Genomic DNA, 18,357 nt, shown 5'->3' with positions numbered 1-18,357 from the left:
CGCGTGTCATCGGTCCGTCTATATCTTGCGCAAGTTTAAAGACGAAAAAAAAGTCGATTTACTCACCCGTCCGACCAAACTCTCGGCGCTTCCGATCACTTCGAAGTTCGGCTTTCGATCGGCAGGACTACCAGGCAAACTATGAGAAAGCCGTTCGGCTCCGACGCTTCCGTTGCTCTCTCCGGCCCAGGATGGAACTAATGATGCGCGATGGGGCAAAACAATGAAAAGGTTAACGCGTATCGACTTCGGGGGACTAGTTTCTCGAACTCTTCGATGCTGCACGTCGCGCGAGTCACGCGCGAATGACAAACCACATGAACGGACAAATGTGTTATTCCAAGCGTGAAAAAGAGAGAAAAAAGATATATGGATAGAAAGAAATAAAGTACGAGTGTTAGTCGAAACGTTCAAAATACTTACTTACACAAAAGGACGAGAAAGAGATGTGAAAAAGAGAGCGATGGGGGAGTTAGATGAGAGAGTGGGAGAGAGAAAAAAAAAGAAAGTAAGAAGAAAAGAAAGAAAGACAGAAAGAAAAAAAAAGAAAAGAGAGAAAAAAAAGAAAAGAAAAGAAAAGAAAAGTGCGCGTGGTTCGAGCGGCTGCGACGAATCGAAGGTAGGCTCGAAGGGTAGGCTCGTAGGTAGGCGTCACCTCTGCCGTGGAAGGAGGCTCGGTGGGAGAAGCAGGACTCGCAGACGCGCCATTGACGCGAATCGACGTCGGCGAGGAAACCGGCAACGGCGATCGCCTGAGTCTGCGCCATTTTGAGGCCGTTGGCGAGGCTTCCGATGGTTCCTCCGATGGTCCCTCCGATGGTCCCTCCGATGGTCCCCCCGATGGTCCCTTCGACGGCGTCGCTCGGCGGATCGCTCGGAGGATCGCTCGGAGGGTCGCTCGCGGTTCCGTCGGCCGCTTCGGAAACGGCCTCGCGACATCTACGGAAACTAGACGGTGCCGATTTTCCGCTGGTGTCGCTCTGACGTCGCGACCGCGCGAACAGGATGCTCGGTCTCAAGGGTGCAGCCGCGGTTCGTGCGCGTGCTCGTGCTCGACTTCCAAACTTGTGTATTTGCGTCGTCGGCGCAGGCCGCAACATCGGGCTCGTCGTTCTCTTTATATCTCCCGCGGACGACGGTGATTTTGCCATTGGACGCGCGCCACCCTCGGAGTTGTTCCAGGTACCGGAATCGCTGCTACCGCTTGCGATCGACGATTCCTCATCTTCCTCCTCCTCCTCCTCCTCCTCGTCGTCGTCGTCGTCGTCCTCCTCCTCCTCCTCCTCCTCCTCCTCCTCCTCCTTTTCTTCCTCCTCCTCCTCCTCCTCCTCCTCATCTTCCTCCTCTTCCTCCTCCTCTTCCTCTTCTTCCTCCTCCTCCTCCTCTTCCTCCTCCTCCTCCTCCTGATCGTCTACGGCCACGCTCGTGTCCGGTACGAGATCGAATTCGTTGTCTTCTCGCATTTCTAATTCGTATTTCTATCGTTTAATCTAACTATCTATATCGATGAGCGACAAGGTCTCGTACCGTGATTGCTCCAGACGGCACAATCGACGCAGCAGCCCCCCGTCGCGTAGGTATAGTAACGATTGGTGCCATTCGAAGAGGAAGTGGGGCTGGTCGCGGTAGTCGAGGTGTTTGCGCTCGTTCCCGTGACCGCTGTGACGACTGTGTCAGTGACGGCGGTGCCAGTGACGGCGGTGGTAGGGTGGATCGTGCCGGTGCTCGTAACGGTGCTGCTAGTGCTCTGTCCTGGTATCCTTCGTGGCGGAGGGGTAGGTGGCGTCAACTGCCGCTCGACTCCGTCCTGAAGACTGCCATCGAGCAGTCCAGGGACACACGCACGCAAGCCGTATGCACGCACGCAGGCCGGTGAAAGAGAAAAACGGGCGAAAAACCATTCTTTTAGTTACGTTTACCAGGCCGTATCGCCACGAGCCAAGGACATTACTACGTGCCCGACGCGGTAAACGATCCTTTCTAGGGACGTCGTCAGACCGATCGGGCACGCTTCATAAACGATATCGGATCGTACGAGAACAGCGCAAACGACATGCGATTATTTGCATACGCCGTTGCTGCGGCTGAGACGCAACGGTCGCTAATCGTCGATTCTTTCGATTCGTCGATCGAGCTTGGCGTCTTAACGGCAGTACGGCCTTGCTGATTCGTCGCCGATTGTCTCCTGTATAAATAGACCAATTTCGCGTAATCGCGCATCCTCGCGAACGAGAATATTTTCTTCGATTATCTCTCCTCGCTTGGTCGTCGTTAGTCAGGAGACAATTCGTGGTTGACTAAGGTTAATAGATATATATATATACATACATACATACATACATACATACATATATATATGTATATATATAAATATAATATAAATATAAATGATTGATTAAAACGGAAAGCATGCAGGCGCGGCAAGCGAGCAATACATAGTTTAATCAAATAAAAGCGAGCTACTAGTCGCAGACCCCTAACTTGTCTTACCATATTCACTATTGGGATGAAGATAGTTACCGCTACCCGGTCCACTGAAACGTACGACAGTAAACAGAAAAGCGTAGGACGATGAGAATACCAATGATACGTGTCGTCGACGCGCGGAGCTATGAAACTGCCAAAAGGCGAAAACGATAACGCGTGCACGCAAATAGATAAGATTCTGCGTACGAAGCTACGTGGGCGCAATGGAAAAAAAAAAAAAAGAAAGGATCTCGGATCTTGCTTGCGCGTTTCGAGGAAATCCTAATCTCGCGACTATGTAGGTATGTACAATCATTTGTCTAGACAAAAACTAATTTTTTTCGGGACGAACAGCTGTTAAATTTGTTCGTTTCACCAAAAAGTTTTGACCGAATTCGATCGGATCGTACGTAGTACGTCGTCGAATGAACATGTTGCATGCACTAAAATTACATGACGCGATATCGAAAGATAGATAGCGACAGAGAGAGAGAGAGAGAGAGAGAGAGAGAGAGAGAGAGAGAGAGAGAGAGAGAGAAAGAAAGAGAGAGAGAGAGAGAGAGAGAAAGAGAGATACGTATCGTTTTGAAACATAATAAATGCGTAAACCACTGATGACGATGACCGACACGATGCCTAACAAAGAAACAGGACACGCGATTTGGCCGCTCCGGCCAAAATAATATCTTCGCTGGTTCTTTACTTACCCGACCATTTTGTAAGAGCTATGATAGGCTGAACGTTGCGTAGTGTTGCCAAAGACGGCGAGAGGTCTCAAGGGAATACTTTCTTCGACGCCGGTTAATCTCGGGTCCATTCCCATTTGGTTCATCGCGCTGTCGCTTAGACCGCTTCAAGTAGAATCGATACGATTTATGAGCTCGCAGTTTAAAGACGTCGTACGACGTTTAGAATTCTGTTCGTTAGAGAGATTACGAGGACTCACCCAGCTACGTTTGGCACGACTTGATGGGATCTTGCGGTGATTTGATTAGGAGCGTCTGATCCGACGCCCCTCTGCAAAGAGGAATACGACAGAAAGTCTATGGAATTCGTGGGGGAAGCCTACGAATGAAAGAAAAATAGAAAGAAAAAAAAAAACAAAAAAAATGATAAGGAAACAAAAAGAAAACTGTCGATTAAATCGACCAACATTAAGGTAGATCGTGCACGTATCCACACGATTCTTTACCTTGGAGTTCACTTTGAGCGATCTCGCTCTGTGGAAGCTGTGATGTCCTTTACGCATGCTCGACCAGACGCTACCGAACAGCGAATGGTTTCTCTGAAAAAAAAAAGAACGAATAAGAAATTTCTCGTCGTTTTCGTTCGCGACGTGTCTCGCAATCGTCGTCGCGTAATCGTTGATCAGGCAATGACATCATACCCTGTGCGTAGGTTCCGGATTGTCGTCCATAAGCTCTTCCAAATTACCAGAGATCGCTCTCTTCAACTCGGGACCTGCTTCGTGCAAAGTTCTCAAGCCAGCCTTGAATAGGAAGAGAAGAGTTAAATGGCATCGATCGTAATGCGTTCGGTCGATCCGTTCGAATTTCTCTCTTACCTGTAGCGTTACCGTATTGTGACATTCCTTATCACCCTCTCTCATTTCCTGTTCTTTGCGCTTCTTGAATCTACGAAAGTAGTCCTGGATGAGGAAAGTTGCGTAGAACTTGCCGACCGTTACCTCGTCGTCGACTGAAAAGTTTAAAGCGACGTTATTGCCTTTCGCGATAAACTTATTATGTTCGGCGTTAAATGAAGCTTAAGATACCTCCTGGCGGTGGTACGACTTGGTCTAAGAGTTTTGGACTGGTTCTCTTCCAAATCTTCTTAATCACGGCTCTAAGTTCGGCGTTCGCATCGTCGATGTTTCCTTCCGTTTTAATCCTCAGCGATGTTCTTACAACGGCGAATAGGGTCGCGTTGAAAAGGACCGTGCCGTCGCTGTTCAATGGCATGTTCATCGAAACCAGCCTCTGAAAAACGTATCACCGAACGACGTATCGATCACGTATCGTATCTAATTACGTCGCTCCAGACTTTAACTATCGACCGACCTTGCAAGCGACTCTGTGCGGGCAAAGTTTACCGAAACCCAAGGGTGGTGATATTTTTCGTAGCAGCGTTACAACGTCGAGATGCTTGATACGTCCTTTCGCGTCGGGATCGTATTCGGACCATAAACGAATGAACTCGTCCAAGTGATGCGGTCCCAATATCGACCAGTCTCTCGTCAAGTAATCAAAGTTGTCCATAATGACGGCAACGAATAGATTGATGATCTGCAAAGATTATAAATGTCCGATAATCAAATCCGATGGTATTCGAAGAGACTATCTACGAAGATCCCGAATAACGGAATAAACGGGACTTACTAGAAAGGAACAGAGAACGTAGAACGATATGAAGTAGGGAAATGCTATGTCCGATCCGCAACCGGATGGATTGTTATATTCGTCGCTGTTTGGATCGCACTTTACTTTGGTCGGTTGGGCCGAACAGTCCATCATGATCTCTTGCCAAGATTCACCTGGAGAAAGAATCGAAGTATTCGTCGAACGTTATTGCGAGTTAACGCATGCAAGAGCGAAGTAACGGAATGTCGTACCCGTCGCAGATCTGAATAAAACGAGGACTGCTTGCGGGAACGATTGAAAGTTGTTGTTACGGTATATGGACGTATCGTCGTCTATCGCGATCTTTCCGAAAACCTAGGAAAGGACGATAACGTAATTTTGTCGAAGAAAGAGAAAGGTTCGAGTACTTTACCTGCATGCCTATTACCGCGTAGATGAAAAAGAGCATTATGATTAGAAGGGCTACGTAGGGTAGAGCTTGGAAGGATTTGATAAAGGTCCAGAGAAGCGTTCTTATGCCTTCTCCTCTGCTCAACAGTTTAACGAGGCGCATCACTCGAAACAGTCGAAAGAAATTGATGGAAATGATGGTCGAGCCGGGCTGAAAGGCACGAGAAAGAAGAATCAATCATTCGATCGAAGTAACATACTTCGGTATATACGTATATACGTGTCTGGAGGACGACTTACGTTAACCTCCGAGTATACGATGTCGATGAAACTTCCGAGAACGATAATGAAGTCAAATACGTTCCAGGCATCGCCAAAGTAATTCTGCGAAGAAGAGATTTGTAAGGGCAAGCCACGGCTTTTTGTTAACGATACGATAAAAACGTCGCTTTCGCTCGTACCTTGAATCGAAAAGCTGCGAGTTTAAAGACGAACTCGAGGGCGAACACTGCGGTGAAAATCATATTGAGCACGTCGAGAACTTCGGTGTATAGCGTCGGTTGCTGATAGAACTTCATCGCAAGGGTGACGGTGTTTATCATGATCAATGTGAATATCGTGTACTCAAACGGTTGAGAAGTGACGAACCACCAAACTTTGTATTGTATTCGATGCTTCGGTATATATCGTCGAACGGGTTTCGCTTTCAACGCGAACTCGATACAGTTCCGCTAGACGATCAATAAACTCGTTAAGTCGGCTGATGACGTTTTTCGATTACGCCGCGTTATTATAAACGCGTCGACGGGTTACTCGCGAGACCGTAATAAATATCCGATCTTATTACCTGATTCTTATCGAGCTCGCAATTTTTGTACTCCTGTTCACCCTCGTTCTGAAAGGTGACAATGACGAAACCCACGAAGATGTTGACCATGAAAAATGCTATGATGATGATGTAGATTATGTAGTAGGCGGCCACGATCGGCCGAAAATTGTGAATCGGTCCGTGATCTTCCTTGTTGGAATCGATCGACCAATTCAACAGCCTAGCGTAATAATAACAAGAGAAAGAGGGCTTCAAAGAGGGCTCCTTCCTTCCGGCGTTTTAATATCTTATCGAAGCATCCGTTACGTAAAAGCTCTTCTTCTTCGAGACATTCGTGCCAAAGTCAAAAGAGACTTACCCTGGCCAGCCTTCGAATGTTGAAACCGTAAAGAGGGTCAGCATCGCCTTGGCAACATCATCAAAGTGGAAACGACGTTGCTCCCACTCTCTTTCTCTAACGACAGGTCTATTGATATTGCCATTCTCGAATTCCAGATAAGTACCCCTGAAAGTAATGATGTCTCGAACGATATTACCCTTTCGACGTTAGAGTAGGAGACGACGTCGGTTTTTAAAGGACACGATGGGAAACGCGAGCCGCGCTACCGACAGGATGCAAGGTGCATGCAATTTTACGAACGTAGTTTCTTCCTTTCCCCTCCCCCTCCCGCGATGAACTTCGCCACTACCACCACCGGCAAAGTTCTTTTTCGATTTAACGACGTTAACGTTTCGCCCTGGACTCTTCGTGTCGCATAAATTCAATTAAAACGGAGAAAAGAAATTAATTGTCGATAACTTACTGGCATTCTTCCTTCGTCATTTTCGATGCATCGGTACAATAGAAAAACTTGCCCTAAATAACATAAAAATATCGTTAGTGCAAAGGAGAAGGAGTCGACGTGAAATTTATAACATAATTCCTTTAAAAGCCACGGAGCGTATCAATAATCTTGAAAGCAGGTCAAGAAACTTAGTTTTCACGGGTAAAGTGCTTCTGTGTAAAGCAGCGAGCAACGATGCGTCATCTTTCGAGAGATGACGAATTTTTAATATTCCACGTACACGTGGTCACGTATACGCTCTTTTATTATTACACGCGAATCGGCAAAGAACGAATCGAAGAAAACAGGTATAACGATCCTTGACGAAACGTTTCTGCGTTGGACGTGTTGTTATTAATGAGAAAGTAAATGCGAGGTCTCTCTCTCTCATTAACAGGACACTGCGATCCACTGCTTGACCGACTTTCCAGATTATCGAAAATGTCTCGCATAGTTGAGCACACTATATTAATTGGCCATTCTTGCAAGAGCAAATAATAAAACGTTAGCGTGTGATCGAGTAAAGTAAAAGTGTTAGATCGGTGAAACTCGGGCGTGATAGGTAGATAGCTAGGTAGATAGATAGATAGATAGATAGATAGATAGATAGATAGATAGATAGATAGACAGACAGACAGACAGACAGACAGACAGACAGATAGATAGATAGATAGATAGATAGATAGATAGATAGATTGACAGAAAAGAGAGAGATAGGGGTGGGAGAGAAATAGAAAAAGATAGAGAATGAATACATTCCTTTCGACGTGCAAATATGTGTGTGGTATGTAGTTATATGTACAAATGACGATGCGATGCTCGATCGATCCTCTTGTTAACCGATCGTACGGAAAAGTATTGAGGTATCCATCGGTCTGTAACTCTGTATAAGTGGAAAGACGTCGGATAGCTCGAAGAGTGAATTTGATATGAAGATCGGGGATTGGCCCTGCGTTCCCTTCGATTTAAGGTCCGTATGTCGACGACGCGAATACATCGATCGATATCGGTGAGATTACGTATGTACGGCGCCGTTAACGCGTTTTAACGGGATAACGCGAGAATGCCTTCTCCACGTTGGAAATTTCGGGGAAAATTCGATGCACCCTCTATTCGCTTATTTCCGACTACGTTATATCTATTAGAAAGCGTGATCTCTCTTTCAAGACGATAATTGACGCTCGCAATTGGATTACAGCGCGTTTCGGTAAAATGAATTAGATCTATGGCTCGGTAGATTAGAAGGAAAGATAATTAATAGGGAAATACATATATGAGAGAGAATCTCGCGAGTACTCGTACACGCGAGGGAATTTGCGCTCCGATTACGACGTAATTTTAGTGCGAGAGTATTTTTCAAATGTCCTTTTCTTTTTTTCTTTTTTCTTTCTTTTTTCTTACTTTTCTCTTTTTTTTCTTTTTCTTTTTTTTTTTTTTTTTTTCTTTTCAAACCGAGTCAAGTACGCGCCGACATTGGATTCGTTGTGGGTTGAACGGGTGAAGAAAAAAGCATTGAGAATGCGCCAACTGCGGTGCGCCAAGCTGAACTTACTAATTGCTAGCCAAGCAGAAGCTCTTACAATTGATACAAAGGACAGATCGAAATAACGCAGCTTTCGTCGGCGATTCTTTCTGTCTTGTAATCCATAATTGCTTGCAAGTGAAAAAGCACAGGCGTTACGGGTCGTCGCTCGTGCAGAAACAGCATCGTCCTTATCCTTCATTTGGAAATGGTATCATTCTTTACAACGTTGCATCTCCTCTGCTTGCGAATCATTCGAAATGATCGTCGGGATCCTCGATAGAGTGAAACAATTCGATGCACTCGGGGACGGAAGCAACGCCATGACCGACTTTTCGATGACCTCTCGACCGATTTCATTTTCTTAAAACGTTCGAAAGCAAGAACAATAATCATTTTTCTTTGTCCTTTTTATTCCTATATTTCTTCCCGGGAGACACGTGTACGACGGCTAAAAGAATATTATTTTACGACGCGTGTAAGGCCCTTTAACGCGGAGGAGACGACTTTTTATCACCTGTACGCGTTAAACTCGTCCTATCCGTTTTTAATCCGATAGAAGAGGCAGACGGAATTTCCTTTGATGATCACGCACCGTTTCGACGTACTCCGTCCAACTTCCCATCGCACATTACCGAAAAATAGTGTTTTCCCATTGGTGAGCGAGTCGATAGTTTTTAACACTTGCTACATGTTCGTTATACTTATTTCTATTTATTGACTAACGACTAACTATTTCTTACGTGCTAATTTGTATAATAATTACGTCAAAATACAGTTTATGATATAAATCTTAGTAATGACGGCTAAACGAATACCACAGCTTCCTTCGCGTCGATCAACGATCGTTACAACGAAACAAAGCGCAAGGAGCACAAAGAGCTATATTTTGTCTCTCGGTAATTCGTTTTTCCGTGAAAGCCGCTGATAATTTGTAAATCTCGTGCACCTCGACATGCACTACGACTAAAGCTACATTCTCACATTTACAACGAAACATTGGCATGCCATATCAAATTATCTTATATGTATGTCTCGACTATCGAGTATGAAGACTACAAATGCATTCATTGAATCGGTGCGACTGATGATATATATATGTATATGTATATATATATATATATATGTTTATACGTAGTCATAAATAAAATATATCCGCTTAGTGACCTCCTTTGACTTTTAGACGCCAAACTGTTAACAGTGTATTGTGTATTACCGTGCTCTGATAATGACGTAACCATTAACACGAGGAGAAGTATCGACAGCAACCAGAGATAACGCGTTTAAGATAATCAATCACTGTCACATGGTCTTTCGCGATGTTTAAGTCTAATATAGGATTAAGAAGTTAATCATCCGTTCGGATCGATAGGAACAACTATCGCAATACGATTATGTAAATACAAACATTCAAGTTGGTAAATCTCGTGACAACGATTGGTATCAAATGCAATTCTGTATTTAGGACATATTCCCGTTGCTATCGTTTTTCTCTTCGTCGAATGAAAGAAAGTTTAGGGTTAGTCCGATAAAATGTCATTTAAATGGTACATCAAAGTTGGTCGTGTAAGTACATGCACAAACGTCATCGAAACACGTGGTGCCTAAGTGCTCGAAAGGTTCGAATCGCAGAAAACAGATCGATAAACAGATTTAATGCATCGAAAATCGCAATTGTCGTATTAGCTTCGTAATCTATATCTTCGATTTCCAATGTCCAATCGTTGTAACGAAATCAGCGATATCCGCCATGCGTCGATTTCCTTTTGAGGCCACCGCGTATTTCGCGAAGGAAATTCGAATTTCCGAAAAACGGGAAACGGCTTGTAAAGCGAGTTTTAGACGAGAGAGAGAGAGAGAGAGAGAGAGAGAGAGAGAGAGAGAGAGAGAGAGAGAGAGATAGGTAGAGAGCTAGATAGGTAGATAGAGAGAAGGAAAGAGAAAGAGAGAGAGAGAGAAAGAGAGAGAGAGAGAGAGTCTGGTGCCTATCGTCGACGAAGAGAGAAAGAGAGAAAGAGAGAAAGAATAGAGAGAAAGGGAAAGGAAGAATAGAAGAAAGGAAAAGAAAAGAAAAAAGATCGTCGCTGCTTTATAATTATAGCCTCTAATGTGATGGTGTTGTTGGCGTTACCTTAAACAGCTGTACCCCGATAACAGCGAACATGAACTGTAGGAGATAGGTGACCAACATAATGTTGCCAATCGTTTTAATGGCGACAATCACACACTTCACTACGTACTTTTTACGTAGTTCGGGGCAGGTGAGCAGGGCGTACGAGCACAGCGGGGAAGACGGGGTGGTGAGAGTAAGAGAGACAGAGAAAACAAAAAAAAAACAGAATAGCATTAATCAGGGGGGCTGCTATTTTCACTCGCTGGGGGCTGTGCGTCTTATTTTTTTTCTTTTATTATTATTATTATTATTATTAATATTATTATTATTAATATTAAAGGGGAAAACGTTAGAGAGAAAAAGAACGCTTAGATGCGCACGAACGTTATCTCGCTTCTTTCCGTTCAATCATTCTTTTCATTTTTTTCTTTTTTGTATCTTTTGATATTTTCTTGTTCTTCGATAAACATATTTATCTCCTTTCGGTAAAGCTCCTATCGTATTTGATCGATCTCTCGTTTGTCTCTCGTGACCTATTACCGCTAATAGCAGGAGGAGGAAAATGAAAGCGATCTGCTACCGGTAAGCATTGCCTCTTCTTTCCGACACGATTAACGACGCGTAATACACACACGCGCGTAAAATACGTCCAACGTACGGACTGCTATAGACAGGGAGGCGAGCGAGGCTTAGCTCTTGCGCAAATCGTATCTCGTTCCTCGTGAAATTTCGTTTCGAAGGATGCTCTCTCTCCGCACTCGGAAAGAAAGAGTCGAATAGATAACCGTAGAAGAACGATAATGAGACTGACATCAAATCGGTTTTAAACCCAGCAAGTCGCTCGCTTTCCATCTCGACTCTCCTTTCATCGGTTAAATCGTCCGTGCGACGACTTTTATTTTTCCATTTTCTTTTTTTTCTGTTTCTGTTTTATTCACTTATTTCTCTTTTTTTTTCTTTCGATTCTCTTATTCCTTATCCCTGTTTTTTCTTTTTTTTCGCTAACTCTTCTCGCAGCTTACTTTTGAACCATGACACGCAAACTTATTATATATTATATAGGTGTGTATATTTATACGTATATTTATATATATATATATACACACGCATATACATATATACACACACACGCGCGAATCACGATCACGTGAGCTTTTCTCTTTTCAATCGTGAACTAAGCCCTCGCCATCCATCCAACCCACGCTATTTGTTGCTAGTTATCGCGGTGTTCATCTTTTCTCGGCAATGCACCTATGGGATTAGAGTAACGTCTTACATCGCCGTTCGTTTCTCCTCGAAATCTCACCGATCGCACTAGCTCGAGTGCTTTTCTTTTCAGCCGCGTTCGCGAATTTAATCTGGAGAGAAGAGACATAGAGATAGTGATAGAGACAGAGACAGAGACAGAGATAGAGAGAGAGAGAGAGAGAGAGAGAGAGAGAGAAAGAGCAAGAGATAGTTAGAAAGAGAGAGAAAGAGAAAGAGAGAGAAAGAGAGAAAGAAAAAAAACAGGGGACGATAATCGTCGCGAATCATTTACGTTCCGTCAAAATTACTAACTTGCGTCTTTTCGAAATCTTAATAAGATTAATTTAAGAGTAAGAGAGTCGAGCGTCATCGGCTCGTTCGTCTCGCTTCGCTATTTCATTCTAAAATATCGGAACACTTGCATCCTCTCGCATTCCGTCGAACACTAGGCACTCGCAATCTAGCTAGAGTCAAATCAATGCGAATGCTTCATAAAACGCTACGTTTCTTTTGTCATCGTGTGTGTTTGTGTCTGCGTGTGTGTATGTATAAAAGACTATTTGCTCGCTTGGCCGCATATACTTATAGGAGAGATAGATAGATAGATAGACAGATAGATAGATAGATGGATAGAGAGAGAGAGAGAGACATAGAGAAAAAGACAAAGATAAACAGAGAGAGAGAGAGAGATAAAGAGAGAAAAGGAGAAAGAAAGGAGCGTATAGTGGTAAGCGATCGACACACATGAAACTACGAGAGCGATATAATATATTATTTTGTGTTTGACTAAATGCTTCGCATTTGCTTATGGTTAATTAGACGAAACTAATAAACACACTGTGTCTATGAACATCGACTAAACTATGCTACGATCTTCTAAATATCTTTGTATATGTATTGTACGTTCACGTTAGGCCATCGATCGAAAGTTAAACGGTGTTAGTCCGTGCAGAATGAATGTTAACGATATGAAAAGAATCGTCGATCACTCGCGAGCTCGTCTCTTTTGTACAATGAACACTGTTTGACCATTACTCCCTAGGGTCTTTCTTTTCTCTTTTTTTTTTTTCGCAAATATCTGGAGGTTAAAGCGGAGCGTACCCAAGGAGGTGAGACGTTTAAATTGTACGTCTAAGATGTATCGGATATCGATCGATCCGTCTCGTTGCGTTTCGATACGAAAATGTAATCGCGCAAGACTTATCGTCGACCTTTTACGATGGATTCGAGACGATACCTTCCGTGAGGAATTTCGCTTACTCGACGAAATTCCTTTGCGCTTCTATTTTCAAAGAACGAGGTCGCGCGACTACAAAATTTTCTTTGGAACTTAAATCAACGAGTATCTCGACGATAATTCCGACGAAGGGAAACCTCAAATGATCGGGACCGTTCGCCGATCCATACCTAGCGAGTAGAAGATAAACGTAGAAAAGATAGTTATCTGTCAATTTCTGTATCATTGCCCTGATTCATTCTCTTCGTTGAAGCAGCAACAATTGTGCTTGGGTAAATGCAAGGAGCTCGGTTCTCCATTTGCCGTGTCTTTTCGTCGGATCCTTCATTTTTTCCTTTCACTTTTCTCCTTGACAAGCCATGATGAAAAGCCATTAAAAGTGCCTCCTTCTTTTGTTTTTCCTCTTCCGTTTCTTCTCCTTCTTCATCGTTCTTCTTCTCGCTTTTTGTTCCTTTCTCTCGTGTTAATATAGCGGCACACCACTGCAACGCTCAGCCGGCACAAGCATGCAATTTTCAAACAATCTCTCTACTACCAAAAGTCTTTTTTAAATAGGAAAGCCTGCGTGAATTTTCTTTTACCACTACGTACTACACATCTCACAAGAGTTCCAATCCCATGTTTCTCGACGGAAAAAATAGAGACAGCTCGATTCGTTGCTCGATTCGTTACTCGATTCGTTTTTACCGATCGTGGGATTAGCTTTAATAGAGATCTGTAGTTGGCAGTTTTGCGGCACGCGTTGTAAAATAATGTTTCTTTCAAGTGTTTCAAGGAGAATATGAATATGTGGTTTTAAGTATTGTGTCGATCGATGAAAATTGCTCTGTTTTAGTAGTCCAGCTTTAAAGTTTCGAGCGGCAAAGTGTAACAGCGAAAGGAGGTAGAGACATGTGTATGTAATTTATGTATATATATACACACATATATATACTCATATATATATATATATATATATATATATATATATATATATATATAGATATACATAGATATATAAGACCGTGTAAAAATACACAAAAAAGTGAAACAAAAACGAAGAAATGAAAGCTTGGGTTAAAAAAAAAAAAAAAAGAAACGAAGGGCGTAATGGACCCTACGCTAGTTCTCACGAAAGAAACTCATTTTTGATTCGCTTTGCTTGAGTTACGGTCTCCTCTCCCCCCTCCCTCCCGACCCCCTTTACTCGTCTTTACGCTACTTGACGATACCTTAACGATGTGACGCGACACGACGTTATTTCAACGGATTTCTAAAACGATGTACTTGAAAACCCTTTAAAAGAATGTACAATACGATAACAGTCGTATTCCTCAACATCGTTAAAAGCATCGTGTTTTACCGTCTTTATATTACTATGTTAGTATCGACATCGAACAACGATTAACAACAAACTAGGTTCTATACTCGGGTAGAAAAAGGGACAAAAATTCATCGTTACACGATTGCTTCGGGGATTAACGTGGTACGTATACAAAATTATGAATACATTCTGTTCGTTTTCAAGATGCTTTTACATGAATTATCTGTACGTGTACGTATAAAAAAGAGAGAAAAAAAAACAAACGAAATGAAAGGAGCAAAAGTTGGACGACATCGTCAACGTGATTACGAAGAAACTCATGTCCGATTGAAATCCAATTTAACGATATATAATCGTTATGCAGAATTATTTATCGTTACCAATTCAAATTGATGTTTATCCAATATATCCAGATGGTAAAGTGCATAGATTTACCGTAAAAGCAGCTTTAGGATAAACAAACTTTTCCGACAAGGGCTCGAGGAATTACACAAAACAAACATGGTCGCGATGAGAGGTTTCGGGGAGAGTGCCGAGACAAGAAACTCAATTATTAAGTTATACGCAAACAGCTCGTTTCGCAGGAAAGATACCCAAAGGTGCATTTGACGGAAAGAAACAACGGTCGCCGACTACTCGCAATCTTTCTTTTGAGCATTTACTTTAACATATTTTTTTTCTTTCCTTTCTTTTTTTTCTTTTCCTTTTTTTTTTCGAAACTTTCACGTTCGACGTTAAATTCGATGGTTATCTTGGAAATATAAATAAATCGAAAAATATTATTAGAGAATATATATGTTCGAAACGTCGGAGAGATTGCGAGATAAGAGGTAGGCGTACCGAAGTAGGTAATCGGTGAGAGAATGAATATTTTTTTTTTTATGTTTGTGAACACTTTTTTTTTTTTTTAATTGGCATTGCATTGAGTGCTTAAAAGAACGAACGAACGAACGAACGAACGAACGAACGAACGGACGAACGAACGGACGGACTTATGAACTTGAAGGGAAGTGTCGATGATGATAAAAGATTGTAATCGTTGAGGTTGTTTTGGTACATTATGCCACTCTAGTGTACTACAAATAGAAAGAGATAGAAAGAAAATAGAGAGAGAAAGAGAGTGTGTGAGATAGATAGACAGATAGATAGATAGATAGATAGACAGAGACAGAGAGAGAGAGAGAGAGAGAGAGAGAGAGAAAGAAAGAAAGAGAAAGAAATATAGAAAGATAGAGAGAGAGGTACGAAGGAAAGTCTCACAGGACCTTTTATTTTTTTAGCAATCTGGGGCCTGGCAATCCTACCTTGAAAAGTTGTACGCCTATGACGGCGAACACGAACTGCAGGAGGCTGGTGACGAGGACTATGTTTCCGATAGTCTTTACCGCTACGATGACGCATTGTACTACGTGCTGGGTTCAACATTAATCATAATATAGATTTGCCCTACACGAGAGAGATTACGCGTGATCGGCACACATTTATAATATTTTTTTTTACTCGTTTATCACGTCGCAAGAGAAAATTTTGCGAGAGGAAGGTACTCGTAACACGAGTCTCGCGTTACACGAGCGCGCAAACATACTCACACGCGCGCGTACACGTGTATGTACGTGCACGCGTGCGTATTTACTTTTGATCTCTCTTATAATATCTATATATCTCTCTTATAATCTATATAATATATATATATATTTAATCCTCCGCAAAGAGATTCTCGTGCAAGGCGTACAGACGACAGCCTCGAGATTTCGCTCGTTTCAGTTGATTCGCCGTCCGATCCGTTTCTTTCGATTCTAGCACGTTCTCGCTTCGTGGATCTTCGTCGTCGATCGTTCATTTAGGAAGGAAACGTAGAGATCACGCGTCACAGATATTAGATATCCATCGGTTGCGTTTAAACCAAGATAATAACTCTTTACACGTTATTACGTTCTACTTGATCGCGACGCGTTTGCGTCTACCGCAGGTAGCTACGACGAGTAGAAGGAGAATCGTCGATTCCGACGATCGCTTTTAATCGTCGCTCTAATCGTTAAGAGAAATCGCCCTACCTTTAATCCCTTGGCACGGTTGATGGCGCGCAACGGTCTGAGAACGCGCAACACCCTGAGTATCTTCACCACCGATATCGCGCCGGAACTGAAAAAGAAGAAGGAGAAGAAGAAGAAGAAAAAGAAGAAGACGACGACGAAGAAGTAGAAAAAGTACAAGTAAAAGTAGAAGGAGGAGTTAAGCCCGAAGATGGATTGTAGCGAATAGCGAACGCTATAAAATCGTCTAGCGTCTTATTTACCTCCAGAATGTAGAAACGAGGGACACGCAGACGACGAGAAGGTCGAGTAGATTGAAGGCCGATCGGCAGAAAGCACCGTCGTGAATAACGAATCCGTACGATATCATCTTCAGGCAGATCTCGATCGTGAAAACGCTAGTAAAGAAATAATCGAAGTAATTCAGGATCTGAAAGATACGAAAAGAGCTTACGAATGACACACGTTTACGTTTCGTCTCCTCCTCTTTGAACATTTCCAAAAAAGATCGCTTCGCAAACGAGCGATTAATCGCGAAGCTTTTCTACCTGATTTCTGTACGAAGTAGCGCTTAACGGATCCTCGGCGGCCAACATGGCCGAGGATATCATGATGCAGGCTAAGATCACATTACCGAAGTAACTGTGGTTACAAAGCCAATGACAAAATACTCGAAATCTGGAAATTCAAAGTATCGCGTTACGTGGAGTTACTCGAAGACAAGTTATTCGATCGATTTAAGAAATGAACTTTTTTGCGTTTACCTGTTGTTTTGAGAAAAAATAAAGAAGGAGGTACCCGGCGGGATCGGTTGCTTTTTCGTGGCCGTGTTGTACTCGGACATTCTTCGTGGCCTGGCCGATACTTCTTGCCCCTCGTCTGACGACAAGATAAACGTTGAAAAATTTCAAGTTACAAAGAATCGTTTCACCGGTACTCCGTTATTTAGGAGTATTTTGGTCATTCCTCTAACGTGACGAGTCAACGTGAAATATTAGAGACCTTTCGATCCGAGCGCTGTTTGAAAGCGTAAGGTATATAAGGGCGGGCGGTGGAACGATTCGATGTCCGGTACGAAAGATAAACGATTTTGGTTGAACATACGCAAAAAGAAAAAAGAAATAACAATTCGCGCAATCAATTTACCATGTATCTCGTTCTGCTCGGCCTCTTCCTCCTCCGCTTCCTCGTCCGATTCGATATTTAAACGAACTTTGTGCGTGTTCCCGTCCTCGCTCTTCTCCGATCTAAAATCGTTCATATGCGATATATGATGGATCGCGTGATTGAAATTACAAGGAAGGATCGAGCGAAGGGCGTACGTAAATCAAATGGCGAAATTGAGAGGAGCGTGTGAAGTTTCGTCGCGACAACGTGTCGCGATAACACACGGTAGGAAACTATCTAACTAGTATTATTACACGGGGCTTACGTTTCAGTGTCCAAAGCAACCTCGTAATCCTCCATTGTCTCATTAGGATCGTGCTCCATATCTGTAGCACCACCCTCGTCCTCGCCACCGGTCTCTCCGCCATCTCCAGCTTCGCCGCTGATCTCGTCTCTCGCTGGCGATCCACTGTGAGATTTGTTCTTCTCGGCCTATCGAAACGAATTATCTTTTTCTCCTCTAGACCTTTCGTCGCATCGTTCTCGTCTTTCGTCTCGTTATATCTCAAAACGTTTCTCGATCGCTTGATTGCTCGCGAGTCGATATTTAAGTTTTCTTTTTTTTCTCTTTAACGAGGAAAGAGATTATGTCGTAAATGAAAAGCGTCGTTTCAATAACGTAAGTAGATCAAGGGCTTTTCTCTTCGTACGTTCGTTAGTCGACGGTAAAAGATCGTCTCGTGGTAAATTATTTACCCGTACGTATGGCTCTTTGTCAAAAGCTTATATAGCAGTCTTTAAATAAATTTTACTTTCCCTCGCGTGGACGTAATTATTTCGTGCCGTTACGTCCAACGAAATTTAACATTTTAATGGGATCGGCGTTCGGCGTGGAAATTTTTCAAATTTTTCGGAAACGTTTAAA

General features: G+C 42.9%; 1 protein-coding gene across 9 annotated transcripts in view; it reads right to left on the bottom strand.

The window, feature by feature from the left end:
- The window catches only part of LOC122632598 (muscle calcium channel subunit alpha-1), a 46,669-nt gene that overhangs the window by 6,059 nt on the left and 22,253 nt on the right, over positions 1–18,357 (bottom strand). For 2 of the 9 annotated variants that reach the window (XR_006327897.1, XM_043819599.1), the window contains exons 18-41: positions 17,758–17,924; positions 17,472–17,572; positions 17,090–17,204; positions 16,874–17,003; positions 16,589–16,755; positions 16,347–16,434; positions 15,597–15,704; positions 6,849–6,901; positions 6,404–6,550; positions 6,064–6,265; positions 5,678–5,947; positions 5,517–5,600; positions 5,239–5,427; positions 5,078–5,180; positions 4,845–4,999; positions 4,527–4,751; positions 4,241–4,445; positions 4,031–4,164; positions 3,854–3,955; positions 3,659–3,751; positions 3,413–3,531; positions 3,174–3,317; positions 2,491–2,534; positions 67–197 (exon numbers count right to left, since the gene is read on the bottom strand). Coding sequence is in view for 7 of the 9 variants with exons in the window: in XM_043819599.1 (XP_043675534.1) it covers positions 67–197; positions 2,491–2,534; positions 3,174–3,317; positions 3,413–3,531; positions 3,659–3,751; positions 3,854–3,955; positions 4,031–4,164; positions 4,241–4,445; positions 4,527–4,751; positions 4,845–4,999; positions 5,078–5,180; positions 5,239–5,427; positions 5,517–5,600; positions 5,678–5,947; positions 6,064–6,265; positions 6,404–6,550; positions 6,849–6,901; positions 15,597–15,704; positions 16,347–16,434; positions 16,589–16,755; positions 16,874–17,003; positions 17,090–17,204; positions 17,472–17,572; positions 17,758–17,924 (3,276 nt within the window). In the remaining 2 variants the exon portion in view is untranslated. Of the gene's footprint in view, positions 1–66; positions 198–1,373; positions 1,815–2,490; positions 2,535–3,173; positions 3,318–3,412; positions 3,532–3,658; positions 3,752–3,853; positions 3,956–4,030; positions 4,165–4,240; positions 4,446–4,526; positions 4,752–4,844; positions 5,000–5,077; positions 5,181–5,238; positions 5,428–5,516; positions 5,601–5,677; positions 5,948–6,063; positions 6,266–6,403; positions 6,551–6,848; positions 6,902–10,522; positions 10,631–15,596; positions 15,705–16,346; positions 16,435–16,588; positions 16,756–16,873; positions 17,004–17,089; positions 17,205–17,471; positions 17,573–17,757; positions 17,925–18,357 lie in introns of those variants that run through there. The other 7 variants (XM_043819601.1, XM_043819600.1, XM_043819604.1 and 4 more) reach the window with 7 other exon arrangements.

This window comes from Vespula pensylvanica, chromosome 10 (genome assembly GCF_014466175.1).
Source record: "Vespula pensylvanica isolate Volc-1 chromosome 10, ASM1446617v1, whole genome shotgun sequence".
Taxonomy (NCBI): Eukaryota; Metazoa; Arthropoda; class Insecta; order Hymenoptera; family Vespidae; genus Vespula; species Vespula pensylvanica.
Note: the sequence above shows the minus strand (reverse complement) of the source record. Positions and strands in the feature narration are given on the sequence as shown.